The following is a 22,811-nucleotide window of genomic DNA, read 5'->3' as shown; positions in this document are numbered from 1 at the left end:
CGTATTCCCTCAGTAATCCGGCGGATAATACTAAAAGCGTCCTCCTCCGGCTTTGGAGCTGCCTCTTACTACTCCCGCAAGACGATGGCAGTCATTCCAATCGCTGGATTTCTTCCTGGTTTCGAATCTGTCATGCAACCCTTGGCATGCGACGCGGCAGCCTACCTCGGACCTATTAAAAGGGACGGTGCCAATGGGAACCTCCACTGGAAGTTAGTTAAAGGCATTTCTAGGTAGGCTCGCTGTTCCTCCGGCCCCACGAGCCAATGACGAGGCGACGCCGCACGGGCATTGGGCGAACCCAGATCAATTGGACCATGGATGACGCCCAAAAGCCTCCGTCTCCTCAGCACTTCTGGCAGAGGGAGGAAGACATCTACACGACCTGTGTAAAGGTAGGTACTAAGTAAGTTACTATCAACTTCCTACATACAATCATAGGCAGGCAACCGTCGGTGGAAGCCTGCATTGGCCACCCCACCATCAGCGGAGCTGCCTCACCACGAGCGCTCGATATCCAGTCGTCGCAGTCGCTGCAGTGCATGTTGTGGTAGGACTAAGAGACGCCAACCCAATCAGGTTTCGGGCCCTAGGGTCGGCCATCTTAGAACCGGGACGCACGAATTACAGCGTGACACGATATGCACTCATGACGCTCTGGGCAGTCCGTAACTTGTCTATCCGACCCCTCCTCCGTTCGTCTGCCTTCCTAGTGAACATTCAGCTGAGGTAGGTCAGTTTTCCTCTGTGCCTTGGGGGCGGACAAGCCGCATTGATTACCCAGGTCCACGGGGACACTAGTAGGCATCTAATCCGTCTCGGCGAGGAGAAGCGGAGTCGCTCGTGTCATCATCTCGTTTCGACAACTCCGCTGCCCGTTTCGAAACGCGCCAACAGGACGGATTTGGCGGTGCCAACGGAAAAACGGACGTGACCGTGTGATGTTTGCAAATGACATACGTTACGGCTGTACAAACGGATCGGGTGAGTTGGGCTTGTTGGCGGAATCACTGAATAGGAGTCATTTCTCAGCTGCGTGTTGGCGGGCCTTCTAGCCGTACTAGACCACCGTAGTGGACAAACCAACCGATTTTGCCCGGATGTCCGTACACTCGGGTCCGGCTAACCTATCATCCATGCTCCGTCGCATCGCTTAACCGCCCTGGGCTAGGGGTGGTTGGTCCATTGCGACATTTGGGCCCCCCACCGCCCGCCTGCTCCGTCCGCCTTCTCTAGCACCGTGCTTCCATCGGAAGTGCTCAACAGCACGGGCTGTACAGCAGCACAAAAATGCTTGAATAATCCCTTCATGCCGGACGCTGCTGCCGGTGCTCGACCGAGTGTTTGGTGCTGCTGGTTACAGTGCCCAAGAGGCAAGCCGGGGAAACCACTCACCATACCCTGAGGCGCATCCCAGCCCGATGTAGCAGGGCGCTCGCTCATTGCCGTACTTCCAAGGCCACTCTTGTATGATGGCGTTGCCGCGCCTTTCAAAGCTTCACCCTCTACCAGGACGAATTACCCTTTCATCACGTTACCAACCCAATGATCGTTAACAACAATGGCCAGCTAACATCCAATCAATGAAGACCTCTCCCTCCCCTTCCAAGGCTATGTTCGAGGATAGCTAGGTCCCAGGTCCGCCATTGTCTGATTGTGCTCGATTGGCGATGGGCTCCCATAACATGCTGCTCCTTTTTTGGCTGATCACTCGGTCGGTTCATTCTCCAGCAAAATGGGCTGCGCTACCACCTTGAACACAACGCAAAAGCGGGTAGCGGTTCTCTTTGTCTTGTTGGCCGGTTTGGATGTTCCAAAGAAGGAGGAGGCTTTGTATTGCAACTTCATCAAGCCGGATTTGGTAGACAAGAGGCCACCAGCCCTCCTTCAAAGACAAAAACAGTCTCAAGGGGCAAGTCTCATTCAGATGCCAAGGAGTCACCGTCATTGTCGAAAATGTAACTGCTTGGGCAGGATCACTCGTGCACTCTCCCAAACTAAGAGACTTTGCACGACCTAACCAACTCGCTGCCTTGATTGCTCTGCCCAGTGTATGGAGGTATTCAAAATGCGGAGGCGTGCCGATGACGAGTCACCACAGCGCACGTGCAAGCTTGTTCCGCCTTGCAAGCAAGTGAACCATGGCCTAAGCACAGGGAAAATCGGAAAATATTGCTTTACAGAGGAAACACTGAAACACGACATCGCGGCCTTGAAGAGGGGGGAGATATACGAGAGGGACGACTTCTTCCTCCGAGCAAAGGCATGGTACAAGGCCGAGATTGACCGGTTACTACACCTGGAAACGGTAAAGGGGGTCAGTAGGACTGACACATGCACTTTCGACCGTTGCCCACGGAGCTTGCTTGGCAGAAACTGACCGTTTGTCATTTAATCAGGAGGCGGCCCAGTCGAAGACGGGAGATATCGACTCGAAAACACTCCAAGTAGGACCGCAGCCGCAGACAGCAGTCCGCAGAACCAAAACCCCAGCCAGAGCCCCCAGCCGCATCCAGCCCGACCGCGCAGCCAAGCGAAAAGTCGCCGAATACACCGCCCCCAAACGGCCCCCACCACGCAAGAAGAAGGGGCCGCTCCTAATCCCAGTGCAGGGCACAGGATCTGTTGAGTCCGCCCAGGAGCCAGAAACCAAGGGTGACTACGTCTTGGCCGCGGATGACTGGGCCCGCTTCGTGAGCGGCAACAGGGAGGAGCACGACCGCTCGCCCTGGTCTTACATCCAGTTCCAGGGGCTAGATGTGGCCTACTTCTGCATGCGGCTGGAGAGGGCTCTGCAGGAGAAGGTCGAGGAGATTGCCAGCCGAATCAATATACAGGAAAGCCCAGAACCGGAGGAAGAGAGCAAAGTTTGCGATGGCATCTTCTTGCCTTCGAAATCGGACGCCGCCGCAAGCCAAAGTGCCCCTCCCCAGTTCCAAGCCCACCCCCGCCCTCGCCTCAACTTCCGCTGCGCACTAGGCCACTCCTACCCAAGACCGGCCCCCTTCTCCCCCAAGGCCGCCCTCGCACCGGGCGAGGACTGGCGGCCGCCCACCACGACCCGTGGCACCAAGATCGATGCCGTGAAGACAGCCACAACACCACCACCCACACCGACACATGATACCACCACCACCACTAACAACAGCAGCAGCAGCAGCAGCAACAGCAGCGACAGTCTCCCCAAGATCACCAGCTGGGCAGCAGCCGAGGTGCGCCGGCGCGAGGAACTAACCAAGCGAGCCGCCGCCGCCGCTACCTGGCAGACCCCCTCCCAGACTGCTCCCGCAGCCGCCCCGACGACCAAGCAGGCGCCCGAGGCGGAGATGGAGATCAGTCCGACGCTGGGGCGGTGGCGGGCGCCTCATGCACGGCGGGCTCCGGGCTCGGGCTCGGGCTCGGGGGTGGTGGAGGGCAGCGAGGATTCACTGTTGTTGTCGCTGCCTGTGGAGGATCTGGCGCGGAATGTGGTGGAGGTGGGCGGGTTGCGGTTTGCGGTTGATGTCTGTGGTTGTGCTTCGTCCGACTTGGGCGGCTCGTTCGGGCGGGATGGGGGCTTGATGGAAGGGGGATGGGGGGAAGAGGGGGGTTGTGGGTTGAGGGTGTTGATGTTGTAATAGGGGAAGGTGTAAAATGAACCAGGCGTTGCGGCGTTGGTTTGGTGTTGGGCGTGTGGGAGTGCTGAGAATTTAGGCTGTTGATCCAGTGGTTAGAAGTCTGTTCCTTAAGGGCCTCGTTGTGTTTTGACTGAATAGATCTTCAGGTATGAGAACTCGGTACTTAGTAAGTCACGGGAGACCGAACAAAGAAAATGGAAAGCCGCTCATCTCATTATCTGCCTGACCCCTCGCAGACCGAGACATGGAGCTCCCTCACGAATACTCCTTGAGCGCCGCGCCAAACGTCAGATCCAGACTCGCCAGATCAACCTTCATCGCAGCAGCAACGCTCGCCTCGACAGTACCAACTATCGGCATCAGGTCAGCATATGTTAAGCATCCCGCCGGCATCCTTGGAGTCTGGAAACGGGAAGATAGGAGCGTGAGTGGGATGTAGACTCCAACCGCCCAGGGACCTGACCTTGGCCCAGCAACCACAGGGGAGCGTTGGCGATGCTGAGTTCCGTGGCTGACGCGATCAGGACCTAAGACTCGATGGTGAGGACGGTCATGTCATGCACCACAGCCGACTCGTTCAGTTGGGGCCACCGCCACCGAACTGAGGGCTGCAAACGTCGAGAGCAGGGAGAAGCGCATCTTGACAGACACGGATAGGGCTCCAGGAAGGTCTAAAAGTACTGGTATTTCCGATGCCTGCGGCGTAGTATGTACGTCGTTTTCTAGGAGAAAGATGCCGAGGGGAGACCCGACAGGTCGATATACCCGATATAGGCTTTGGTCGCTGACGGGGACACGGTCGGAATGCAGCTGATGAGCGGTGAGAGCTCGCATGCCGATGAACAGACAGAGAAGGCGCTTCCAAAACTGGAGATTCCAGTTCAGAACCGAAATGCATGGTCACACTCCGGCGAGTATACACCTCAAGAACAGCTCCAGGATAAATAATGGAACACGTGAAAAACATTCTGATGGTTTCGCTGATGGTACTGAGTAACCTAGCCACGTGCCGCGTATGATCGCCGCTCCTCTCCCTCCCAGGCACAGAACAATGGACAGTATCTTCCCGAGAAACTCCTGGGCTTTCCAGGCTGATCCACGACGGCATGGGAGGTATTCTCCAAACACCTTGATGGCTTGGTGACACCCAACGCTTGATCATGCTTGACCAGTCTTCCTCCCATGGGAGCCCTCTGTCACCGCCTCGGAGGGAGGCCGCTCCCCTTGCTCGCCGGACCGAGGAGGATCGCCATTCCAAGAGGCACGGGCAGCGGGAACGGTAGCGGGTTGACTGGGCTGGTGATCGTAGCAATGGCGACTGTCTGACGGATTTGCGTCTTGGTCGCACTGTCGTTTCCCGGAGGTGACGGTGGTGTTGCCCGAGTGCGAGGACTCGACCCAGGGGTTGGCGCCTGGCGGCCTCCTGCTGTTGGCGACCTTTTCGGGGGCAGTCTCAGTGGTGGGGGATCAGCTCCCTTGGGTGCCCGAGGGAATGTCGAACTCCCTGGGCGCGGGTTGGTCGAGTTTGCCCGAACTGGAATGGAGTTTGAACGCTGCGAAAAAGATGCCATTTTTCTTTGCTTGCTACGAAACGCCTGCGAAAGTGTGCTGCGGATAGTGACCCATAAGAGCTGTTCAGTTTTCATGGAGCACAATGACGAGCACTTTTTATATAGACTGCAACAAGCGTCGACATGCAGCATGACTACGCCCGGTTGGACAGGAGGCCGATCGATTCAAGTCTGTTTCACACCCCGGGGAAACGTACGACATGCTGTCACGGCTCTCTCATGTCTTCGAAATGATCAGGCCAGCGCGCCTGGATTGATGCTGTTTCTGAGCCGAGCTAACAAAGCAGAGCGTGCGGATAGTAAGATTGCCCCAACTCGCACTGACACGTTGATGTGGGTGGATGCTGAGCGCTTCAGGACTGGACGGCTCGACACGGAGAATGCATCACCCTGAGGTATTCCCTAACTGGCGCAACGGTCGGTCGGACATGCACATCAATGGGACACGAGCATACGACACTGAACCATTTGTCAATGGAGAGATGTCGTTTTGCTGGCGCTGGCAATGGCGTAGAATTCTCGTTCAGATTCGACGGTGAAACCACGGCCACGGCAGCAACCGAGACTGGAGGAGCCGACCAGGCAGCCCCGGGCGACCTGAACTGCTGCTCCAAAAAAAGGTTCGTCAACCTCCGATGAGGGGGAACACTGCCCGCAAGTTCTTATGGCTGCAATTGCTACTGGCTGTGACGGATTGACATGACTGGGTCAGCTTCACGCACAAATTTCGCAGCTCGAGTGCGGCAAGGATGATCACTCAGATTGCCGAGCAGCATTGGCCAATCACAGCAGATGTACCTACCTCCTACCTTAAAGCCGACCGTTGTGGGTTCCCTCCTTGAGCGACGACTCGAACAACATGACTTTGGTGAGGCAGGAGCACACGATGGGCTGCGCGATGTCGGTGAGTGCCTGAATTGTGCCTGTGGCAGGACTCCCTGCTTCTTTTCTCATGCAGTCATACCTTCCTTCCCAGCATCCATCAACCTGAGAACGGTGAGTGTCCGACGGAACCTTCCAGGCTTCCATCTCTTCGGTGTGGGTCTTGGTGGACACGGCCAAGGTGGCGCGGCCGATGAGGAAGGCACAAAGGACGCAAATCCGCACAAACCACGCAGCCAAGGGCAGCGCTTGCCACAGCATCGAGTTGTCTCCTGCCGTCTATAAGTAGCTCGCGCGAGTTCATTGTTCCTGTTCTCGAGCTTCCCTCAACAACTCGCACCAGCGTTCCCAGCAAAGCAGAAGAACATCACAAGCTTGCGTCCTCCAGGCCAACAACAATCTCACACTCCAACAAGCGGATCTGCGCTTGACCTCAAGAAACCGCCATCAAAATGAACGGCTGCGGATGCAACGGCTCTTCCTCCTCCTGCACGTGCAGCTCTGGCTGTTCGTTCCCCTCTGCTTAGCCCCTTCTCAGATACTCACAGACCACTTGGTGCTGACATTTGAACTGCCAGGCTCTTGCTCGGGCTGCAAATAAACCAACTACTTTAGCGCCTTGCCCACGGCGCAGAAGCTCACCGACCTGCTTCTCGCATCTCCATCACTCGCATTGCCACCTCCATGGCTTTCTCCTCGACGATGACGATCTGGGTTCAATGGGATGGGGTTGGAAGGTGGACGTCACGGATTTTATGAATTATGTCTTGCTTCGAGGGAATGGCGCGCATGATTGTGTCTTGTTTTCTGTAGGGAGCAGCCGGCGAGCAACATCACGATTCGGCTTTCATCACGCGTTGACTTCAGTTTGCTTCGCGGAATCAAATCACGGTTGTCGTTGTTGTGCCTTCTCAAACCCAAGTAATGACGCTCGCGAATTCCTTCTAACCATACGCCTAAATACCTCTCCCATCTATCCTCTATCAGCTAGGGACCCTCCCCCATCTCGCATTGACCAACCCCTTAACCAAGCCCCGGAACCGCTCTCCCAACGCTTCCACCACGCACCCCACATCAGGCGGCGCCGCGCCAGCCTCCTCCTCCTCCTGCTGCCCCATCCTCGCCAACAGAGCAGCATCCCATCCTCCCTGCCCGGCCGCCGTCCCAGCACCAGCGACGCCAGCAGCAGCAGCAACCTTCCCCCGCGCCACCTGGCCCTTGACATCCCTCCCCCTCCGCACGGCCCCACCCGGGTACGCCGGCGTGATGGCCGTGCTGTCGAGCAGGTGCTGCCAGCGCGAGAGATACATGCCCGGGCCGGAGACGGACCGCCCGCCTGCTTTATTGTGAATACGGGCGGGGGGCACTGCGTCGGGGTTCGGCGTGGGTGAGCGCGGGGTCGAACGGCCGGACCAGTAGGCCGGGGAGAAGAACGATGGTGGGGCTGTCTGGGCTGTCTGGCTGGCCTGGGCTGGGGCTGCGGCGGCGCTGGGGGTGGCGGCGGTGGTGGTGGTGGGAGAAGGGGTTGTAGCGCCGTTTGTGGTTGTGCTTGTGGCGAGGTTGTCGAGGATGCGCTGCATGCGAGCGAGGGAGAGGTCTTCGAGCGCGGAGAGGTATGCTGCGTGCGCGTCGATGGCTGGGAGGATGCCGGCGCGGGTTTCGGGGGCCAGGGAGGCGAAGAGGTCTTGGAGGTCGGCGCTTAGGGCGCCGGCGGCGCCTGGGCGCTGTTTCGTGTCTGGGGGCAACTCCGGTTTTTGATTGTTGGGGGTAATGGCATCAGCCGGCTTCGGAGGCGGGTACTGTGCCTGCCGAAATTCCTTGATCGTCTTCTTTGCCCAGGCACAGAAGTCATCTCGCAGCTCTGGGCACTGGCTCGCTAGCTGATGAAGCCAGTTGTAGAGGAGCTGCCGGTTATTCCTCAGGAGCAGAACGTAATCCTCCACCGACGGGGCTTGCTGGTCTTGTAGGTCGCCGTTTAACGAGAAGCCCTGAAGTCCTGAGGTGGACTTTTTAGGCTTGTGTATGCTTAGGAAGTCGTTGACAAAGCCTTCCGCCGCTGAAATCTGTTCGCGGAGATCGACTCGCTGGTGGATGGCACGGACCATGGGTTCGAAGGCCGCCACGGCGTCCTTGATTGCTTGTGTGAAGAGATCCGGGTTCTGGCGACAGAGCGTATTGCTGATCTCATCACGATCTCGGGCTGACAGCAACGCCGACAGATACTGGGAACACTCCACAAGTTGCGCTTCTGAGACTGAGGCTGACAGGCCCGGACTGGACCGCTCCAGGATCACGGCCACCATGGGTCGAGCTTCCTGCGCACTGATTCTGCGAGCCTCGTCATGTTCTTCTCTTGGGCTGCTGACATAGCTTCGGATCGTTGCCAGTTGCTCTTTTGAGGCAACGGGACCTCCTTTTGACCTTTCTATCGCTTCGGAGACCTTGCGGAACTCAGAAGCATCCCACGAGAGCACGAGCCAGATGATTCTAGCAGACGTTGTTAGCTGTCTACCCTTGACCTCTCGGTCACATTCGTACCTTACCTCTGAAGCAGGTTCATGCCATCGTTGGCGTTCTGAGTTAGTCCCACCCAGTTGGACAGCGCACCAACACCCATCTTTGCTAAGAGCAGGCGCATCATTCCATTGAGCATTGTTGCTGCGTTCCCGATGCGGAGTGTCTGCTTGACCAGGGAGTACGGAAACAGCTTATGCACATTCTCCAACAGCTTCAACAGGTAAGGTCCCTCTGGCGATGAGACGAATACTTGGTGCATCAAGGTCGCCAAGCTGGATCTAGGTCAACCGTGTCGTCTCCGGCTATGCGATAATGGGCAAACTCACTGGATAATGACGTAGTCTGCGGCAGCTTGCACCCCGGGGGAGTGCTCTTCAAGGCTCGGCTTTTCGGCCGCGCAAGAGAAGAGCTCGTCAACGAGATCTCCATACACGAGTTCCTCCAGGGCATCTTCCCACGCCTGGACCAGGTCTTGGGCATTAGACCTGTCATACTCTCGGTGGAGGTTCCCGCCCCTGCGACGCTCAGCCCCTCCGAGGAGCCCTCTCGAGACGGCCTCGTGAATCGCCGACGCGGCAGTGGCCAGGGTCTTCCTAATACCCAGAGCCGCCTTGTCGTAGGACTCCGACAGCTCGGCCTCTGCAAGCTTCTCCAAGATGCCCTGAAATCTCACATGCCAGAACTCGGTGGGTAGGTCGCGGACGCCCGGGCACGGCAGCACGATGCTTCGTAGTACACCGGCCAACAGCGGAGCCGCCGAGTCTGAAGCATATGATGGCACACCGTCGGATTGCGGGTCATGTCGGGCAAAGGGATATCCGTACTCCGAAATCGTTCGGGAATCCTTGAAGCTCTCTACCTCCGCATAGGTCTCACGGTGCGTCAGGATGTCGAAGAGCGCGTGCAGCTGGGAAGAACTCAGCGTCTCGGGCGCAACCGACGTTGGCAAAGTGATGGCTGGGCGAGCCGCATTGTCGGTGCCGTTATCGCCTCTTTGCGTCTCCATAGAAAGAAAGCTTTCAGTCGAATGGGGGGCAATTGTAGGAGTGTAGGCGTTGAGAGAAGGAGTTGAGAGAATTTGTCAGGCCATTGTAAGCGAAGCAAAGCTGGTGTTCATTAACTGATAAATGCCATGTCAGAGATTCGAAATGGGAAGTACGTGCCAACAGGCAACAAATCTCGAGATTATAGGTAGCTAAGCTTCCGGTGTGTTGCGTTGGCCTGTGACGCTGACCACCCGAAGAAACAGTGGTTTTCGTGTCGCGCCCGCCGGGCACAGGATGAGCGGCATCCCTAACCCTGTTTGCTCAATATCTCTCGAATCCGCTCTTCGGAGTGCATACCGGCACCTAGCCGCCAAGGTAAGGTAGGTAGTAACGATCCGGAATACACCCCACATGCCACTCGTTCTTAACTTCTAACTCTTCGGCAGTTGTACAACATTCTGCTTCAAACACGTGCATCCGAGCACCGGCCGACAACTTCAGGCTTTGGTCGTAAACGCAGATGCCGCGTTGCTCCGAAAACAGATGCGGCCGCGGCTTTCAAGTTACGGGGAGGTGCAGACAGAAAGTGTTTGCAGCCTCCGATGCAGCATCGCTTCCGCGGACGTAACTCGCTTGCCTCCACCAGACATGCATGGACCCGCTGGTCTCCGGCCTGAAGCAGTTGCGGCTTCCAATTTTCGAAATGACGTTGGGGCGATTTACGAATGTCGAGTCTGTGGACCAGAGGCTGCTCCTCTCTGCCCTCTAACGACCTCCTTCCCTCTCCTCGCGGTTCAAGTGTCCCGGGGCAGTGGGACACTCATCAAGAGTGTATACAAAATTCCCTGACGCTGGCTGTCGCCTAGCAGCTCACAGCCTGCTCTCGGCCGTTTTCGACCCTTGATGGAGTCAACGGGGCTCTGTTCCAACTGCTATGACCTGTTACCAGCAAAGGAGTCGCCAGTCGCGCCTCCACCCTTCCGCATCAGACGTCAGACAGCAGTGTTGCTCTGCGATATGTCATGGCGGGTGCGACCCGGCCCTCAGGCTGTCCCGGCCCGCCTGCGCTTTCGATATTTCCCAAGTGGATGGAAGCAAGTACCGACCGGGGCCAGTGCCTTGCAGGTTCTTCTGTGCCCCGGCGAGCGCTGAGTGCGCGAGCAACCCGACTTGATGGAGCAGCCACCATCGGCTGTGGACTTTGACCAGTCAGTCCAGGAAGGACTGGTCGTCTCTCATGATAATTTCGGTAGGTAGGCACCTACCCACTCGCGTTGCCTTTGATTCCATTTGCCCGTTGATTGAAGCATCGACGGCTCCGCTGTCACGTCCCCGCGCATCCATCCACATCGCCCGTCACCAACTTTGCCTTCAGCACTACCACCAGGGTTATTTACCACCATATTTACTGCAGTTCAACATCGTTTTCCCAGCAGCAGCCATGCGATTCGACGGAGTCGTGCCCCGCTTACTTGCCGGGGGACTGGCCACCGCTGTCTTCGCGCAGGCGGTCGTGCATGATGATGCCCGCTTCACTCCTGATCACGTCCTCAGGGTAAGCCTCGCGGAGGTGCCGTCGGCCTGCGAAAGCCGACAAGACGTGGTTGTCAACGGCACGTCCCCAGGGCCAGCATTGCACCTGCTTCCTGGCGCGACCTCCTGGATCAGGGTGTACAATGACATGGAAGATCAGAATCTCACCATGGTGAGCTCCAACCCCTCCAACCGTCCAACTCTCTCCCTTAACCCAGGCTGCCTGCTAAATGAATTCGCAGCATTGGCACGGCCTCTCCCAGAGGATGGCCCCCTTTGCAGACGGCACGCCGGGCGTGTCTCAGTGGCCCATCCCTCCCGGGCACTTCTTCGACTACCAGATCGCCACCGAGCTCGACGACGCCGGCACCTACTTCTACCACTCCCACGTCGACATGCAGGCGCTGAGCTGCGCCGGCCCACTCATCGTGGATGATTGTGGGTCGTCACATCTGCAGTACGATGATGAGCGGATCTTCATGTTCCAAGACTACTTCCAGAAGTCGGACGAGGAGATGATCGAGGGCCTACTCTCGACCCCCTTCATCTGGACGGGAGAAACCAAAGGCGTCTTGCTGAATGGAAAGGGCGTTGCGGTCAATCTCACAGCGGTTGAGGGTCCCCCAGGCGGATCCAACGGTTTCTTTGGAAGCATGCGAACGAACTCCCTGGGCAAGTTCAACGCCCGTGTGCACGCCGACAACCAAATCCAGATGGAAGATGACTGCACCCTTCCGGTCATCGACGTCGAGCCTGGCAAGACGTATCGGTTCCGCTTCATCGGTGCCACTGGCCTGTCTTTCCTGTCGATGGGCTTCGAGGGCCACAACAACCTGACCATTGTCCAAGTTGACGGCAACGAGTACAACGTCCCAGTCTCGACCAATTACCTGCAGCTCGCTAGTGGTCAGCGGTTTGACGTTCTCTTCCAGACAAAGACCCTTAATGAGCTCGCACAAAGTGGCGGCAAAACCACGTACTACCTCCAATTTGAGACCCGGGACCGTCCGGAATTGTACCGTGGTTACGCCGTGCTGCGCTACAATGTCGACGCCAGCGTTCCCGCCGCCCCGGAGAGCCCGGTGGTCGAACTCCCTCTCGATGTTACCAACTGGATGGAGTACACCTTCCAGCCCCTCCATCCAGAGCACAACCAAGCTCCATCGGCCGAAGAGGTCACGCGCCGCCTGATCTTGGACGCCGAGCAGAAGGTGGACGAGAGGACGGGCCGCCTGGTCTGGGAGATCGCGCACATGAAATTGGCAGACACTGCGCAGGAGAGAGAGAAGCCTGTGCTCGTCGACATCTACCAGCGCGGCCAGGCTGCCGTGCCCAACTACGACGCCGCGGTCGCGAACAACGGCTGGGACCCGGCAACGAAGCTTTTCCCCGCCAAGCTGAACGAGGTGCTCGAGATTGTGATCCAGAACACGGGCTCACAGTACCCGGAGGAGAGCGGCATCGTGGAATCGCACCCCTTCCACGCGCACGGCCAGCACTACTACGACATCGGCAGCGGGCCGGGCAAATACGACGCCGATGCGAACAACGCCAAGCTGGCTCGGCTGGGGTACAAGCCCGTCAAGCGGGACACGACCATGCTGTTCCGGTACCAGGGCCAGGTGGCGCCGGGCGAGCCGGCCGGGTGGAGGGCCTGGCGCATGCGCATGACGCATCCCGGCGTGTGGATGGTGCATTGCCACATCCTGGCGCACATGATCATGGGTGAGTGTCGATGGCGGAGCCATGTCGAGCTCACCATGGGTGATTCTGTTTTGTTTACTGACAGGCTCCGGCTCCCGCAGGCATGCAAGCCAATTTCGTCGTTGGCAACGCAGACCAGATCATCCAAATACCCTTGCCGTTGAGCGAGGCGTACTTGACTTACGGCGGTAGCGTATACGGCAACGGCCAGAATGCGCCCTCCGTTTACCACTACTTCAATGACACCTACCAGTGTAATTGGACTGGCGGTGCTCAGGGTCAGCCGTAATGCTCCCTGCCGGTGTACTGCGCGAGACGAGGTTGGAGCCCCCAGCGGTTTGTTGTTTGAAGGCTGCTTTTCGTTTTCTTCACTCGTATTTTCACTAGGTAGTATGTGGTAGATACCTACCAATACAGCGGCATTTTCAAGATGTGTGCTTGTGGCGGTTTGAGGCCGTCCACCTTTGTTGCCGTGGCCAGCAGCCTCGGGCATTGACCTCTGGGAGCGCTGTCTTGAGATGGCTCTCTTTCTACCCACCCTGCTGCCTCTCTCTTCTCGACATATCGGTCCAGCCACAACGCCCAATTACACTACACGACAGCCACTCGTTCGGACAAACCGACTACGCTACACGGCAGCTCACAACCAAACGCCTCTTGACCAGCTCAGAGCTCACCACAGCACAGATAATGATACTCCGACCTGCAGGTAGTTAATCACCGCAACCACAAGAGCAGCAACCGCCAAAGCAGTCTCCGCAAATCGTGCCGTGACCACCGCTTCCCGTCCTCGCCGGCCCCACCTCCCCTTCCGCCTTTGCGCTGGCCAGCGCCTGGTCGATGCGATGGTTGGACGATCCTCGGAGGCAAAGTTGACAGCACCGCGAGTGGAGGTCAGACATTGCCGAATCCGTTCGGAAGTGCGAAGGACACAAGCACGGGCCCACCAGCTGCAGGCTGCAAAGCGGTGGCGGCCGGCAGTATTTGGCTTCGCGGAGGCAGGCCAACCCCTTCCAATTTTGCCCATCCGCTTTGATCGCACGGGGCAACGGCCAGGCACATTCAACGCAACGCTGGGCCGTTCTCCACCCAGAGCATTGCCAATTCCGTTGACATCCCACCTCGCATCCATCAACAACCCCGTTCGCTGTTGAGGGCTCTCATCTTATTCCGTAGAGCTCCATGTGCCTGCGTCCTTTTCCCGCTTCCTCTACCCTTCCCCATCTCGCGCGCCCAAGGACACGTTCCCTGTCACCGACCCCAAGCCGCCAGATATAGTCGGAGTGACGTGTTCCAGTGGGACTTGACTGCTGCAATCGGCGTGGGTCGCCGCTATCAACACCAGCCGACGGACCGACATTTCGAAACATCCGCTCGAGACATATTTTCTGGCGGTCTTACTCCCTTCTGAAAGTACCCGCCCACAGCAACTCAGGAGTGCGGCGCTCAAACAGATCCAACATGTCCTCGGACTCGGAGCCTGCCACGCAGGTGGGCGACAGCGTCCCCGACGTCGGACAAGCGCAGCTCATCGACGAACCCACCACGCCGCCAGACGATGACTCGATTGTTGCTTCATCGCAGCACAGCATTCCTCCAACAGAGGCCCCAAATTCGCCGATCGAGCCTTCGTCGTCGTTCAAGACCGAGGTCAACGAAGACCGGGCGGCTGCGTCCGTCGTCCCGTCATCCCTCACCCCGCCTCCGTCCTCGCAGGTTCCCAATCCAGCTGGAACAAATGCTGCCAATTCCATTGGCTACCTTGGCTCGCAACGCCCGGGCATCTTCTCGCCGCCTGCGACTGGCATTAACGGAGTCAAGCGAGAGAGCGTAGCGTCTGAGCTCGCTACCCCGACTCCGTCCCAGATTGCCGACGCCTCCGTCGAGGAACTCCGCAGCATGCTTCAGGCGTGCGTGGCCGAGCAAGCGAGACTCAAGATGGAAGCCGCACATCACAAACTGCAGTTCAACATGCTCAGCATCCGGGCCGAAGAGGACACGAAGCGGGCCGAGGTCGAACACGAGATGACCAAGAAGGAGGTACAAGTCCTGCAACAAGCCGAGTGCGCACGACAAGCGCGCCGCGATATTTACGCTGCCGCCGAGTCGACACAGGCCAAGTACCTGCAACTGAAGGCCATGCACGAACGCGCGCTCGAGGAGAACGATGCGCTGCACAAGAAGGTCAAGGCGGCCAGGAAAGTCATCCAGCAGAAGGAGGACGAAATTGCCAGTCTTACGGACGAGCGGGAGATGCTTCTGACACGCATTCGGGAGAACCGGGAGCACTTCCACATCCTGTGCAGTCCGGGAGGTATGTTCCATGGGGCCGTGTCACCTAAGGCCCAAGCTACAAGCCCTTTGCAGCACCGAGCGACACCGCGACAGACCCCCAGATCGGCGCATAAGGACACGCATAAGGAGACCCCACGGAACCACTACGGGGAGGGCGTCGCCGTCCTCCTCCAAGCGCTCAGTCAGGACAACAACAGCGCTCCGTCGACGCCCATGACCAGCCAGCATCCGGCTAGCCGGGTGGCTTCCAAACACACCCGCAACGTTCAGTCCATGTCATCATTGCCGTCAACCCCCCTGTCCCGCAACAAGGGAGATAATAAGGGACTCCTCCCTTCCATCGACCTCGTCCCGCAAACCGAGCCGCCACAACGGCATACGCGGTTTATCCCAGAGACGCCGACGACCCCGCGCGCCCGAGAGCGCCGGAGGAGTAGGGAAAGCACTATTTCCGCAGAGGATAACCAGGAATTAGCTCGCCAGGCGCTGCAATCCTTCGTCTCCCGCGGCTCCCAACAGTCGCGCAGCTCGCGCCGGCCGCTGCCTGGTGAAGCAGAAGAGGAAGTGTACGAGAGCCAAGCCAGCCAAGCAGCCTCCGAAATGCTCCGGCGCGATCCCCGCGAGAGCTTTGAGGTGGCCGCCTCGGTCGGGAACTCTCGGGACGGCACGCCGGCGGCCGCGGACAGGAGTGCGAAGCTGCAGGCGACGCTCTTTGGCGGAGTCAATAAGAGCGGGCTGTCGTCGCATACGGGAAAGCGCAAGTTCAGTGGGCAACACGGCGACGGCGGCGATGGCTACTCGATGCACGACCGCATCACGAGCCCGACTAAGAAGCTGCGCGAGGTTGGCGGGCTGCGCGAGCCCGCCCGTGTCGGACTGGGGATACAGTACCGAAGGGAGGGATAGACTAGGCCAAGGATTGCTGAACGCGAAGAGTGGCATGAGCAAGGCTTTTTCTTTTATGTTTTCGGCGGGAGGGAGGGAAGGGGAATGGGGCTTCAAAAAAATAGTTAACTTTCTGCAGCGGGCTTGCAGGTCCCAGGACTTTTCGGCGACGATACCGACCACGCTGCTTTGCTCAACTCTTGGTCTTCGCAGCTGGGGTCTTAAAAGGCGTCTTGAAAGCTTGATGGCAACATCGGTCACGGATCTATGAAACAGGGGTAACGGCGATTTGGCACGGCGTTCCAGTCCGGGAGAGTAGGGGGACCGGGTTCTTGGGCTCCAGATTGACCGCCAAGCTACTGCTGGCTTGTGAATTAGATTATCACATTACGAAGGATGGAAGTTGTCGTGTGCGGATTTGATGATGCCAAGTGCTGTGTCTTCCGTACTTGGGCTCAGGCGAAGTACTGGACGGGTTTCATTGCGATGCGACTCTGCGAGGACATCAAGCCGAAGCTGCTAAGAAGCTCCGCGGGCAGCTTCCGGGGTCGGTACCCCAAGGTGGGGCCCCCGCGCTGCCGAAATGTATTGCCGCCAGTCGCTTCCCGGAACTGTGTTTTCCCCCTCTCCAAACCCGGGAGAGACCCGTCGCCACGGGCATCCCCCGGCCGCGAGTTATCCCGAACAGGACCGCCGCCGAGGAGGCTTCTCAGCTTTGTTTCGGTTCCTAGGATTCTTTCCTTTTTTTCTTTCCTTCCCTGTTTCATTTTGCAAGTCGCGATACCCCGGGTTGTTGGTTCTGTGTTTCAATCAAGTGAATTGGCCTGCTCGCTCGTGTCTTGCTCTTTCTTCGGACGCCAACACAACTGCCGAAGCTGCTTGTCTGGAACCGGCAAGGGCGCCAGCAACGGAGGCGCCTTTCCTACCCCTTCTCCTACACTACACTCTATCGAGCCCTGCCCGCCAGAAACTCAACTCTCCGCCTCCCAGCAGCGCCAAGCCATGACGGCCATCCCGAAAGGCATCAAGGCCGTGCTGGCCAAGGCCCCGACCGACGTGGTCATCCTCTCGTCCCTCCGCACGCCCATCTGCCGCTCGTACCGCGGCCAGCTCAAGGATGCTTTCCCGGAGGAGCTCCTGTCGGTCGTGCTCCGCGCGACGCTCGACAAGGTTCCGCAGCTCGACCCGGCCGCCGTCGATGATGTCGCCGTCGGCGTCGTGCTCAGCGAGCTGGGCGGGTCCAAGGCCGCCCGCATGGCCATGAACCACGTCGGCTTCCCGTCGACCACGTCGCTCTACACGGCCAACCGCGCGTGCGCGTCGTCGCTGCAGAGCATCGCCCTGGTCGCCGCCCAGATCCGCACCGAGATGATCGACGTCGGCATCGGCGCCGGCATGGAGAGCATGACGCGCAACTACGGCTCCAAGGCGATCCCCGTCGACCTCTGGCCCGCCCTGCGCGAGTCCCCCGTCAAGGACGCGCGCGACTGCATCATGCCCATGGGCCTGACCAGCGAGAACGTGGCGCGCCGGTATGGCGTCAGCCGCGCGGACCAGGACGCCTTCGCCGTCGAGTCGCACCTGCGGGCGGCGCGCGCGCGCGACTCGGGCGCCTTCGACGCCGAGATCGTCCCCGTCACGACGCGCTTCCAGGAGGTCGACAAGGCGGGCAACGCGGTCGGCGAGCCGCGCACCGTCACCGTCACGCAGGACGACGGCATCCGCCCCGGCGCCTCGGCCGAGTCGCTCGCCAAGCTCAAGCCCGCCTTCACGCCCGACGGCGCCAGCACGGCCGGCAACTCGAGCCAGGTCAGCGACGGCGCGGCCGCGACGCTGCTGATGCGCCGCAGCACCGCCACGCGGCTCGGCCTGGCCGACCACATCCTGGGCCGCTTCGTCGCCGCGACCGTGGCCGGCTGCGCGCCCGACGAGATGGGCATCGGCCCGGCGCTGGCGATCCCCAAGCTGCTCGCGCAGGTCGGGCTAGAGCCCCGCGACGTGCACCGCTGGGAGATCAACGAGGCGTTCGCCAGCCAGGCGATCCACTGCGTGCGCGCGCTCGGGCTCGAGGCCGCCTGGCGCGACGGCGCCGTCAACCCGGACGGCGGCGCCATCGCCCTCGGCCACCCGCTCGGCGCCACCGGCGCCCGCATGGTCGCCACGCTCATGCACGGCCTGCGCAGGTCCGGTGGCGAGGTCGGCGTCGTCAGCATGTGCATCGGCACGGGCATGGGCATGGCCGGGGTGTTTGTCAGGGAATGAACGGGCCTTGCGGGTGATGAGCTTCTTACGGGAAGGGGGTTGGGATTGCTCGGGCGGTGGGGTGCTTTCTTGTAAATAGTACCAGGTAAATATGCAAGGGTGTACCGTCGGAGGAGTAAGGCCCTGATTGTTCAACGCTGAGCACCTTGGTGCGTGGATGATCCGGGTTGAGGTCCGGGCTTCAAATAATAAGCCTGCAGTGAGGCGATTGTTGGTGTCCGAGTGGGAGCCGCGCACCCCAAGGCGGTCCACGGTTGCGCTGTGTCATCGCTGGTACGTCAAGAGCTGTGCCAGGGAACCAGAGTTGTCTCGGTACCCAGAGACGGGGATGCTGTAGGTTCGCTAGAGCACCTTCCAGTCTTCAGAAACTCGGGGAGGGAGTGGCAGGTCTTCAGTCCGTTCCTGCAGCTTAATTTCCTTTGCTCAAACCTTGTGTGGTTCGGCATCGTCGTCGTCATAACCCCGAGTTAACTTCTCCGGGCGGTTGAGACCCGCTGGTTGTCAGGAGATCATCGGAGTACGATTCTAGCCCAGCTTCCTAAGCTGGAGGCAAAGTGCTTCGAGTGGTTTTGGCTCGAGTAATGGAGGAATTGCCCTTTTTCCTGCTTTTATTCCACATTTCGTTGTTGAGGTTAGGATATTACGACGAGCATCAACCCGTTGTCCAGTCAAGGAGGGGATGATGAGACCATGAGGTAGTATACCAGAAACGTCACGAGGCCGCGCAGACGATATGATGACCGAATTGACTCCCATTGCCCTACCCAGTGCTCAGCTTCATGACTCGATCCGTCCCGCTCTCCGGGTATCAACCAAACAAAGCTAACCATGCCGCGCCCTTGAATGCGAACGCCGTACGACCTGAGCGAAAATGGATGAAGGAACCGTTCGCCCCCAATCGTTCGCCAGTAAAGCCAGATTCCCGAAGTAAAGCCAGATTCCCAAAAGCCAAAAAGGGTAGGGAAGGTTGTCAACATGGTTTTCGTAGTTTGCGCGCCGCACCCGTCGGGAGAGTCGCGTGACCTTCCCGGTCGACTGTCGACTTCTCAAGTAGCAAAAAAACTGGCCGGCCCGCGACTCATCGCCCCGGTCGAGTGATAGACATGCTGCCGGAACAAGTTTGTGGGCTTGAGCGGCCGTCGGCAGCAAAGCGAAATAGGCCAGCAGCCGACTCGCCGTCTCGCCGTCCCGCCGTTCTTGTGCGGAATTCAGATGCAGTCGCTGCATTGGAGGTGCTGGCAGTGGCAGCACGTCGTGCTGATGACGAGCATGCTTCCGCACTTGCAGCAGCGAGGCTGGTAGGCAGGCATGGTGAATGTGGATTGTGGATTTGTTTGTAAATTGGGTGTTGTCAATTGTCTTCTTGGCTCGCGCAAGCGATGTTGGTGATCGGTGGATGATGTTGCTTGACGACCGTGATGCGTGCTGCTGGCTGGGCAGTCGAAGTGCGACGTGAGTGGTGGTCGTCAGAGAGGAGGGGTAGAGTTGGATGGAGCGGAACGCGAAGGGGAAGGGAAGGTGGAGGGGGAAGAGGGAGGGGAAATTTATAAGGTACACACTACACAATACACTACTTCGCAGCCTGCAGCTGGTTGCGACGCAGTCAAGTGGCAAATTTCTCGCGGTGGGCGCACTTGAACGATCCCCAATGGGGAATGAAGCGCTGTGAGAGCCGCGCTCTTTCGCTCTTTCGTCCAACATGGGACGAATTGAAGAGCCCAGTCATGACTTTGTTCCCCGGAATCCGGCACAAGCCGGAACTGGACCCAAGCAAGGGCCCATGGCACTTGCCCACCTCAATGTTGCTTCATCGCAACTCGAGCTCGCGGGGATAACCTCGAAACATCGCGAGGCCAAGCAGCAATGGAGGCTCGCCAGCAACCTGGGCGGGTGCTCCTGCCTGCATTGGCTGCATTGTTAGCTGCATTAGCGCTGGGATCATCGCATCGCTGCGCAGCTTAACGTTATCATGCATCCGTGATTGGTCAGACAGATCAGCACTTTCCAATGAGAGCATGTGATGAGGTTTAGGCATTTGCTAAGCCGTACTTATATTTCGTGGGGGCAGGTGGGATTCTCCGGGTTAGCCCCCAATGACATCAAGATGCATTGGTGCCGAGATATGGGGCTGAATGGTGGAGTGGGGGTGCAGTACCCCGAGCAGTTCCCGTTCGTGTGTACAATGCCCCCCTGGTTTGTTTGTTAGTTTGGTACTTACGGTGGGTTACAACAAGGGTATGAAAGCCAATCAACAGTGGATTACAAAAACTGTACAGTACTTAATCTTCCATAGAAAAACAGAAGCGCAGCAGGTCAATCTCAGTTCCCCGTGTACCCCCCCCCCCCCCCCCCCCCCGATTCTCAATCACCTGCGCCAGCCGAGTTGGCATGGAATGAACCAACCGCAACAGATAGTCAGAGGGCACTGCATTCCACGCCTACGAAAATAGCTTCGAACCTACAGAATGGGGCCTTTTTATAGCTGAACTGCCCACCTGGCTGATTTGGCTGATTTCGCTGATTTGGCTGCCCTGGCCGATCTTGAAGGATTTAATGGTTTTGATGGTGGTAATGCTTTTCTTGATGGTTTGGTGGAATGCAGTGCCAGAGCCAGGAACCGAACAGGTGGGTAAAAAGGCCGATTTTTGGTTGGCTGCAGGGCCCTGTCAAAAAGTGGGGCGAAGAACCAAACTAACAAACAAACCAGGGTTGTACTGTATCCACAGCGGAATGCACTCCCACAATGCTCAGGTAACGAAAGCAAGAGTTAAAATGGGGATTTTGCGTGTGCTCGACAGACAATCTTCATTGATCTGGCCGACGTAAAATTCTTTCCTCGTCGATCTCCGGTACAGAGAGCTGTGAGGATGATGAGGTGTTTCTGAGCAGATGCGAATCCTGATGATGTCGGTGCTGGCCGTGGCCCGATGTCGGTTTACTGACTGGGTGGCAGGATGATACAGACACTATGAAAAGCAAGCCGCGCCACTTTGCTCCGTCCCGAACCGCGAACCCCTGCATTGAAACTCTGTCAACCCCAGTAACACCATTCTGGCTCACCTAAATGTCGTCACTCCAACGCGCGATCGCACACAACTCGGCGCAACGATTTCTTCAATGTCAACAGGAAGAGGAAGAGGAAGCCCGAGAGAAAGCCCGTCAAGCGGAGGAAGAATGGCAGCGGGCACGATGGGAAGCAGCAAGGAGGGATATGGCCAACGGCACGTTCAAGAGACAACCAGAAATCCGTATCCCCGTCATCATCACACCCAACGCCCCAGTCCCTTCAACCAAGGATTTGCAACAACTTGCTCGGATGGACTCGGTTCCCGAAGCTCTCGAGGCAACGCTGATTAGAGCTCACGGGATCAACTTGGAAACGCCCGTCACAGTCACAATCTGTCTCATCAATCGCGAGGAGAAAGCGAGGCTTGAGGAAAAGGCCAATGTTGAGTATAACGCGATAGGGAAGTTTATAGTTCGGATTGGGGAGCAGGAAAAGTATGCAATGATAGTCTTGTCCTCGAAGGAGGGTGTCACGCTGCGAGGCCCGAGCGAGGTTGGCATTAGCGGCGAGGGTCAAGGAGACGGGGGTCCTCGAAACGAGCGTCGAGGAGACGGAGTGGTGGACAAGTAAAACAAGTCAGTATTGTTCATAACCATGCTCTCCAAGTGTGGGTAATGCCACCGATTGATTCAACGTCCCCTTCTCTCAATTCTTCAGCCCCATTTTTGCCCCCGCCACGCTTGCTCAGTACGCGACCCCTGAGCAAGAAGTCCAGAAGCGGCCCTGGGTCGACATGATGGGCGCCCCCTTCCTCTGGAGGGTTGCTGCCCACAATATCGACAAGTCGACGCTTGAGCTGCTCGAACTCTGGCACTTCAAGGCGTCCACGAGGAACGAGGACGACATGCGCAAGGGCAAGGTGTTTCAGGTGCACGACGACTTCAAGAACGCAGCCTGGGTGCCATCTGGGTAGTCAGAGGTGGCGAGGAAGCGGCCACCTTGCGGTACAGACTCAGCAAGCTGCAGAAACAGCTACCTTTTACATAACATCGCCTCTGGAGGGGCTGCTCAAGGAGCATATCAATATATATTTGGAGAACAGTATCGCTATGCTGAGTGCTGTTAGGATGTTGCGGAGCGCGCAGGCTGCTGGGCCTGTTTGTGTTCGCGGCTCCGAACAACGCAATCAATTCAAGCACGTTGCTCGAACTGGATTGAATTACGTGGATCGTCGTGATAATTGAGCTGATTGTAATTGATCAAGTCGTCATCAGTTCTCATCAATCACCACATAGATCCCTAACCCTGACGACTACCAACCCTTTTTGGCTCGTAATCGGTTAACTACTAGCTCAGTTAACTAACTAAAATTAAGATGCCATCACTGTGACAGGGTCAAGTTGCGTTGAATTGGATTGAATTGAGTTGGATGAAGCTGAGTTGTTTGGTGCCATGGTTGTGTTGTGCAGAGGGCCATGCCATGAGACCTCGTGACAGCTGGTGGATTGCGCGAATCAGCTGTTGACAGCAGAAGCGCCTCGCTGCCTCAAGT

The 22,811-nt window shown here is 58.1% G+C and overlaps 7 protein-coding genes across 7 annotated transcripts; 5 read left to right on the top strand and 2 right to left on the bottom strand.

Moving 5' to 3' along the window:
• Positions 1–2,068: 2,068 nt before the first annotated feature.
• THITE_158356 (uncharacterized protein) lies at positions 2,069–3,617 on the top strand (the record flags this gene model as incomplete). The annotated part of the gene is made up of 2 exons (XM_003650726.1): positions 2,069–2,317; positions 2,400–3,617. The coding sequence occupies 2 exons, from the start codon at positions 2,069–2,071 to the stop codon at positions 3,615–3,617; spliced, it is 1,467 nt and encodes a 488-aa protein (XP_003650774.1).
• A 255-nt stretch (positions 3,618–3,872) lies between these two features.
• THITE_158355 (uncharacterized protein) lies at positions 3,873–4,256 on the bottom strand (the record flags this gene model as incomplete). The annotated part of the gene is made up of 3 exons (XM_003650725.1): positions 3,873–3,967; positions 4,081–4,144; positions 4,209–4,256. 3 exons carry the CDS (start codon positions 4,254–4,256, stop codon positions 3,873–3,875), a joined length of 207 nt encoding a protein of 68 aa, XP_003650773.1.
• A 2,797-nt stretch (positions 4,257–7,053) lies between these two features.
• On the bottom strand, positions 7,054–9,593 carry THITE_2042226 (uncharacterized protein; the record flags this gene model as incomplete). Its single annotated transcript, XM_003650724.1, has 2 exons — positions 7,054–8,608; positions 8,914–9,593. 2 exons carry the CDS (start codon positions 9,591–9,593, stop codon positions 7,054–7,056), a joined length of 2,235 nt encoding a protein of 744 aa, XP_003650772.1.
• A 1,421-nt stretch (positions 9,594–11,014) lies between these two features.
• THITE_48594 (uncharacterized protein) lies at positions 11,015–13,099 on the top strand (the record flags this gene model as incomplete). Its single annotated transcript, XM_003650723.1, has 3 exons — positions 11,015–11,278; positions 11,370–12,831; positions 12,912–13,099. The coding sequence occupies 3 exons, from the start codon at positions 11,015–11,017 to the stop codon at positions 13,097–13,099; spliced, it is 1,914 nt and encodes a 637-aa protein (XP_003650771.1).
• Positions 13,100–14,118: 1,019 nt separating this feature from the next.
• Positions 14,119–16,199, top strand: THITE_2110582 (uncharacterized protein). The gene has a single exon (XM_003650722.1). The coding sequence runs from the start codon at positions 14,272–14,274 to the stop codon at positions 16,009–16,011; it is 1,740 nt and encodes a 579-aa protein (XP_003650770.1). The 5' UTR covers positions 14,119–14,271; the 3' UTR covers positions 16,012–16,199.
• A 389-nt stretch (positions 16,200–16,588) lies between these two features.
• THITE_2110581 (uncharacterized protein) lies at positions 16,589–18,391 on the top strand. Its single transcript, XM_003650721.1, has one exon. The coding sequence runs from the start codon at positions 16,993–16,995 to the stop codon at positions 18,250–18,252; it is 1,260 nt and encodes a 419-aa protein (XP_003650769.1). The 5' UTR covers positions 16,589–16,992; the 3' UTR covers positions 18,253–18,391.
• Positions 18,392–21,316: 2,925 nt separating this feature from the next.
• On the top strand, positions 21,317–22,232 carry THITE_2126780 (uncharacterized protein; the record flags this gene model as incomplete). The annotated part of the gene is made up of 2 exons (XM_003650720.1): positions 21,317–21,753; positions 21,977–22,232. 2 exons carry the CDS (start codon positions 21,317–21,319, stop codon positions 22,230–22,232), a joined length of 693 nt encoding a protein of 230 aa, XP_003650768.1.
• Positions 22,233–22,811: the final 579 nt, after the last annotated feature.

This window comes from Thermothielavioides terrestris, chromosome 1 (genome assembly GCF_000226115.1).
Source record: "Thermothielavioides terrestris NRRL 8126 chromosome 1, complete sequence".
NCBI classification, from domain to species: Eukaryota; Fungi; Ascomycota; class Sordariomycetes; order Sordariales; family Chaetomiaceae; genus Thermothielavioides; species Thermothielavioides terrestris.
Note: the sequence above shows the minus strand (reverse complement) of the source record. Positions and strands in the feature narration are given on the sequence as shown.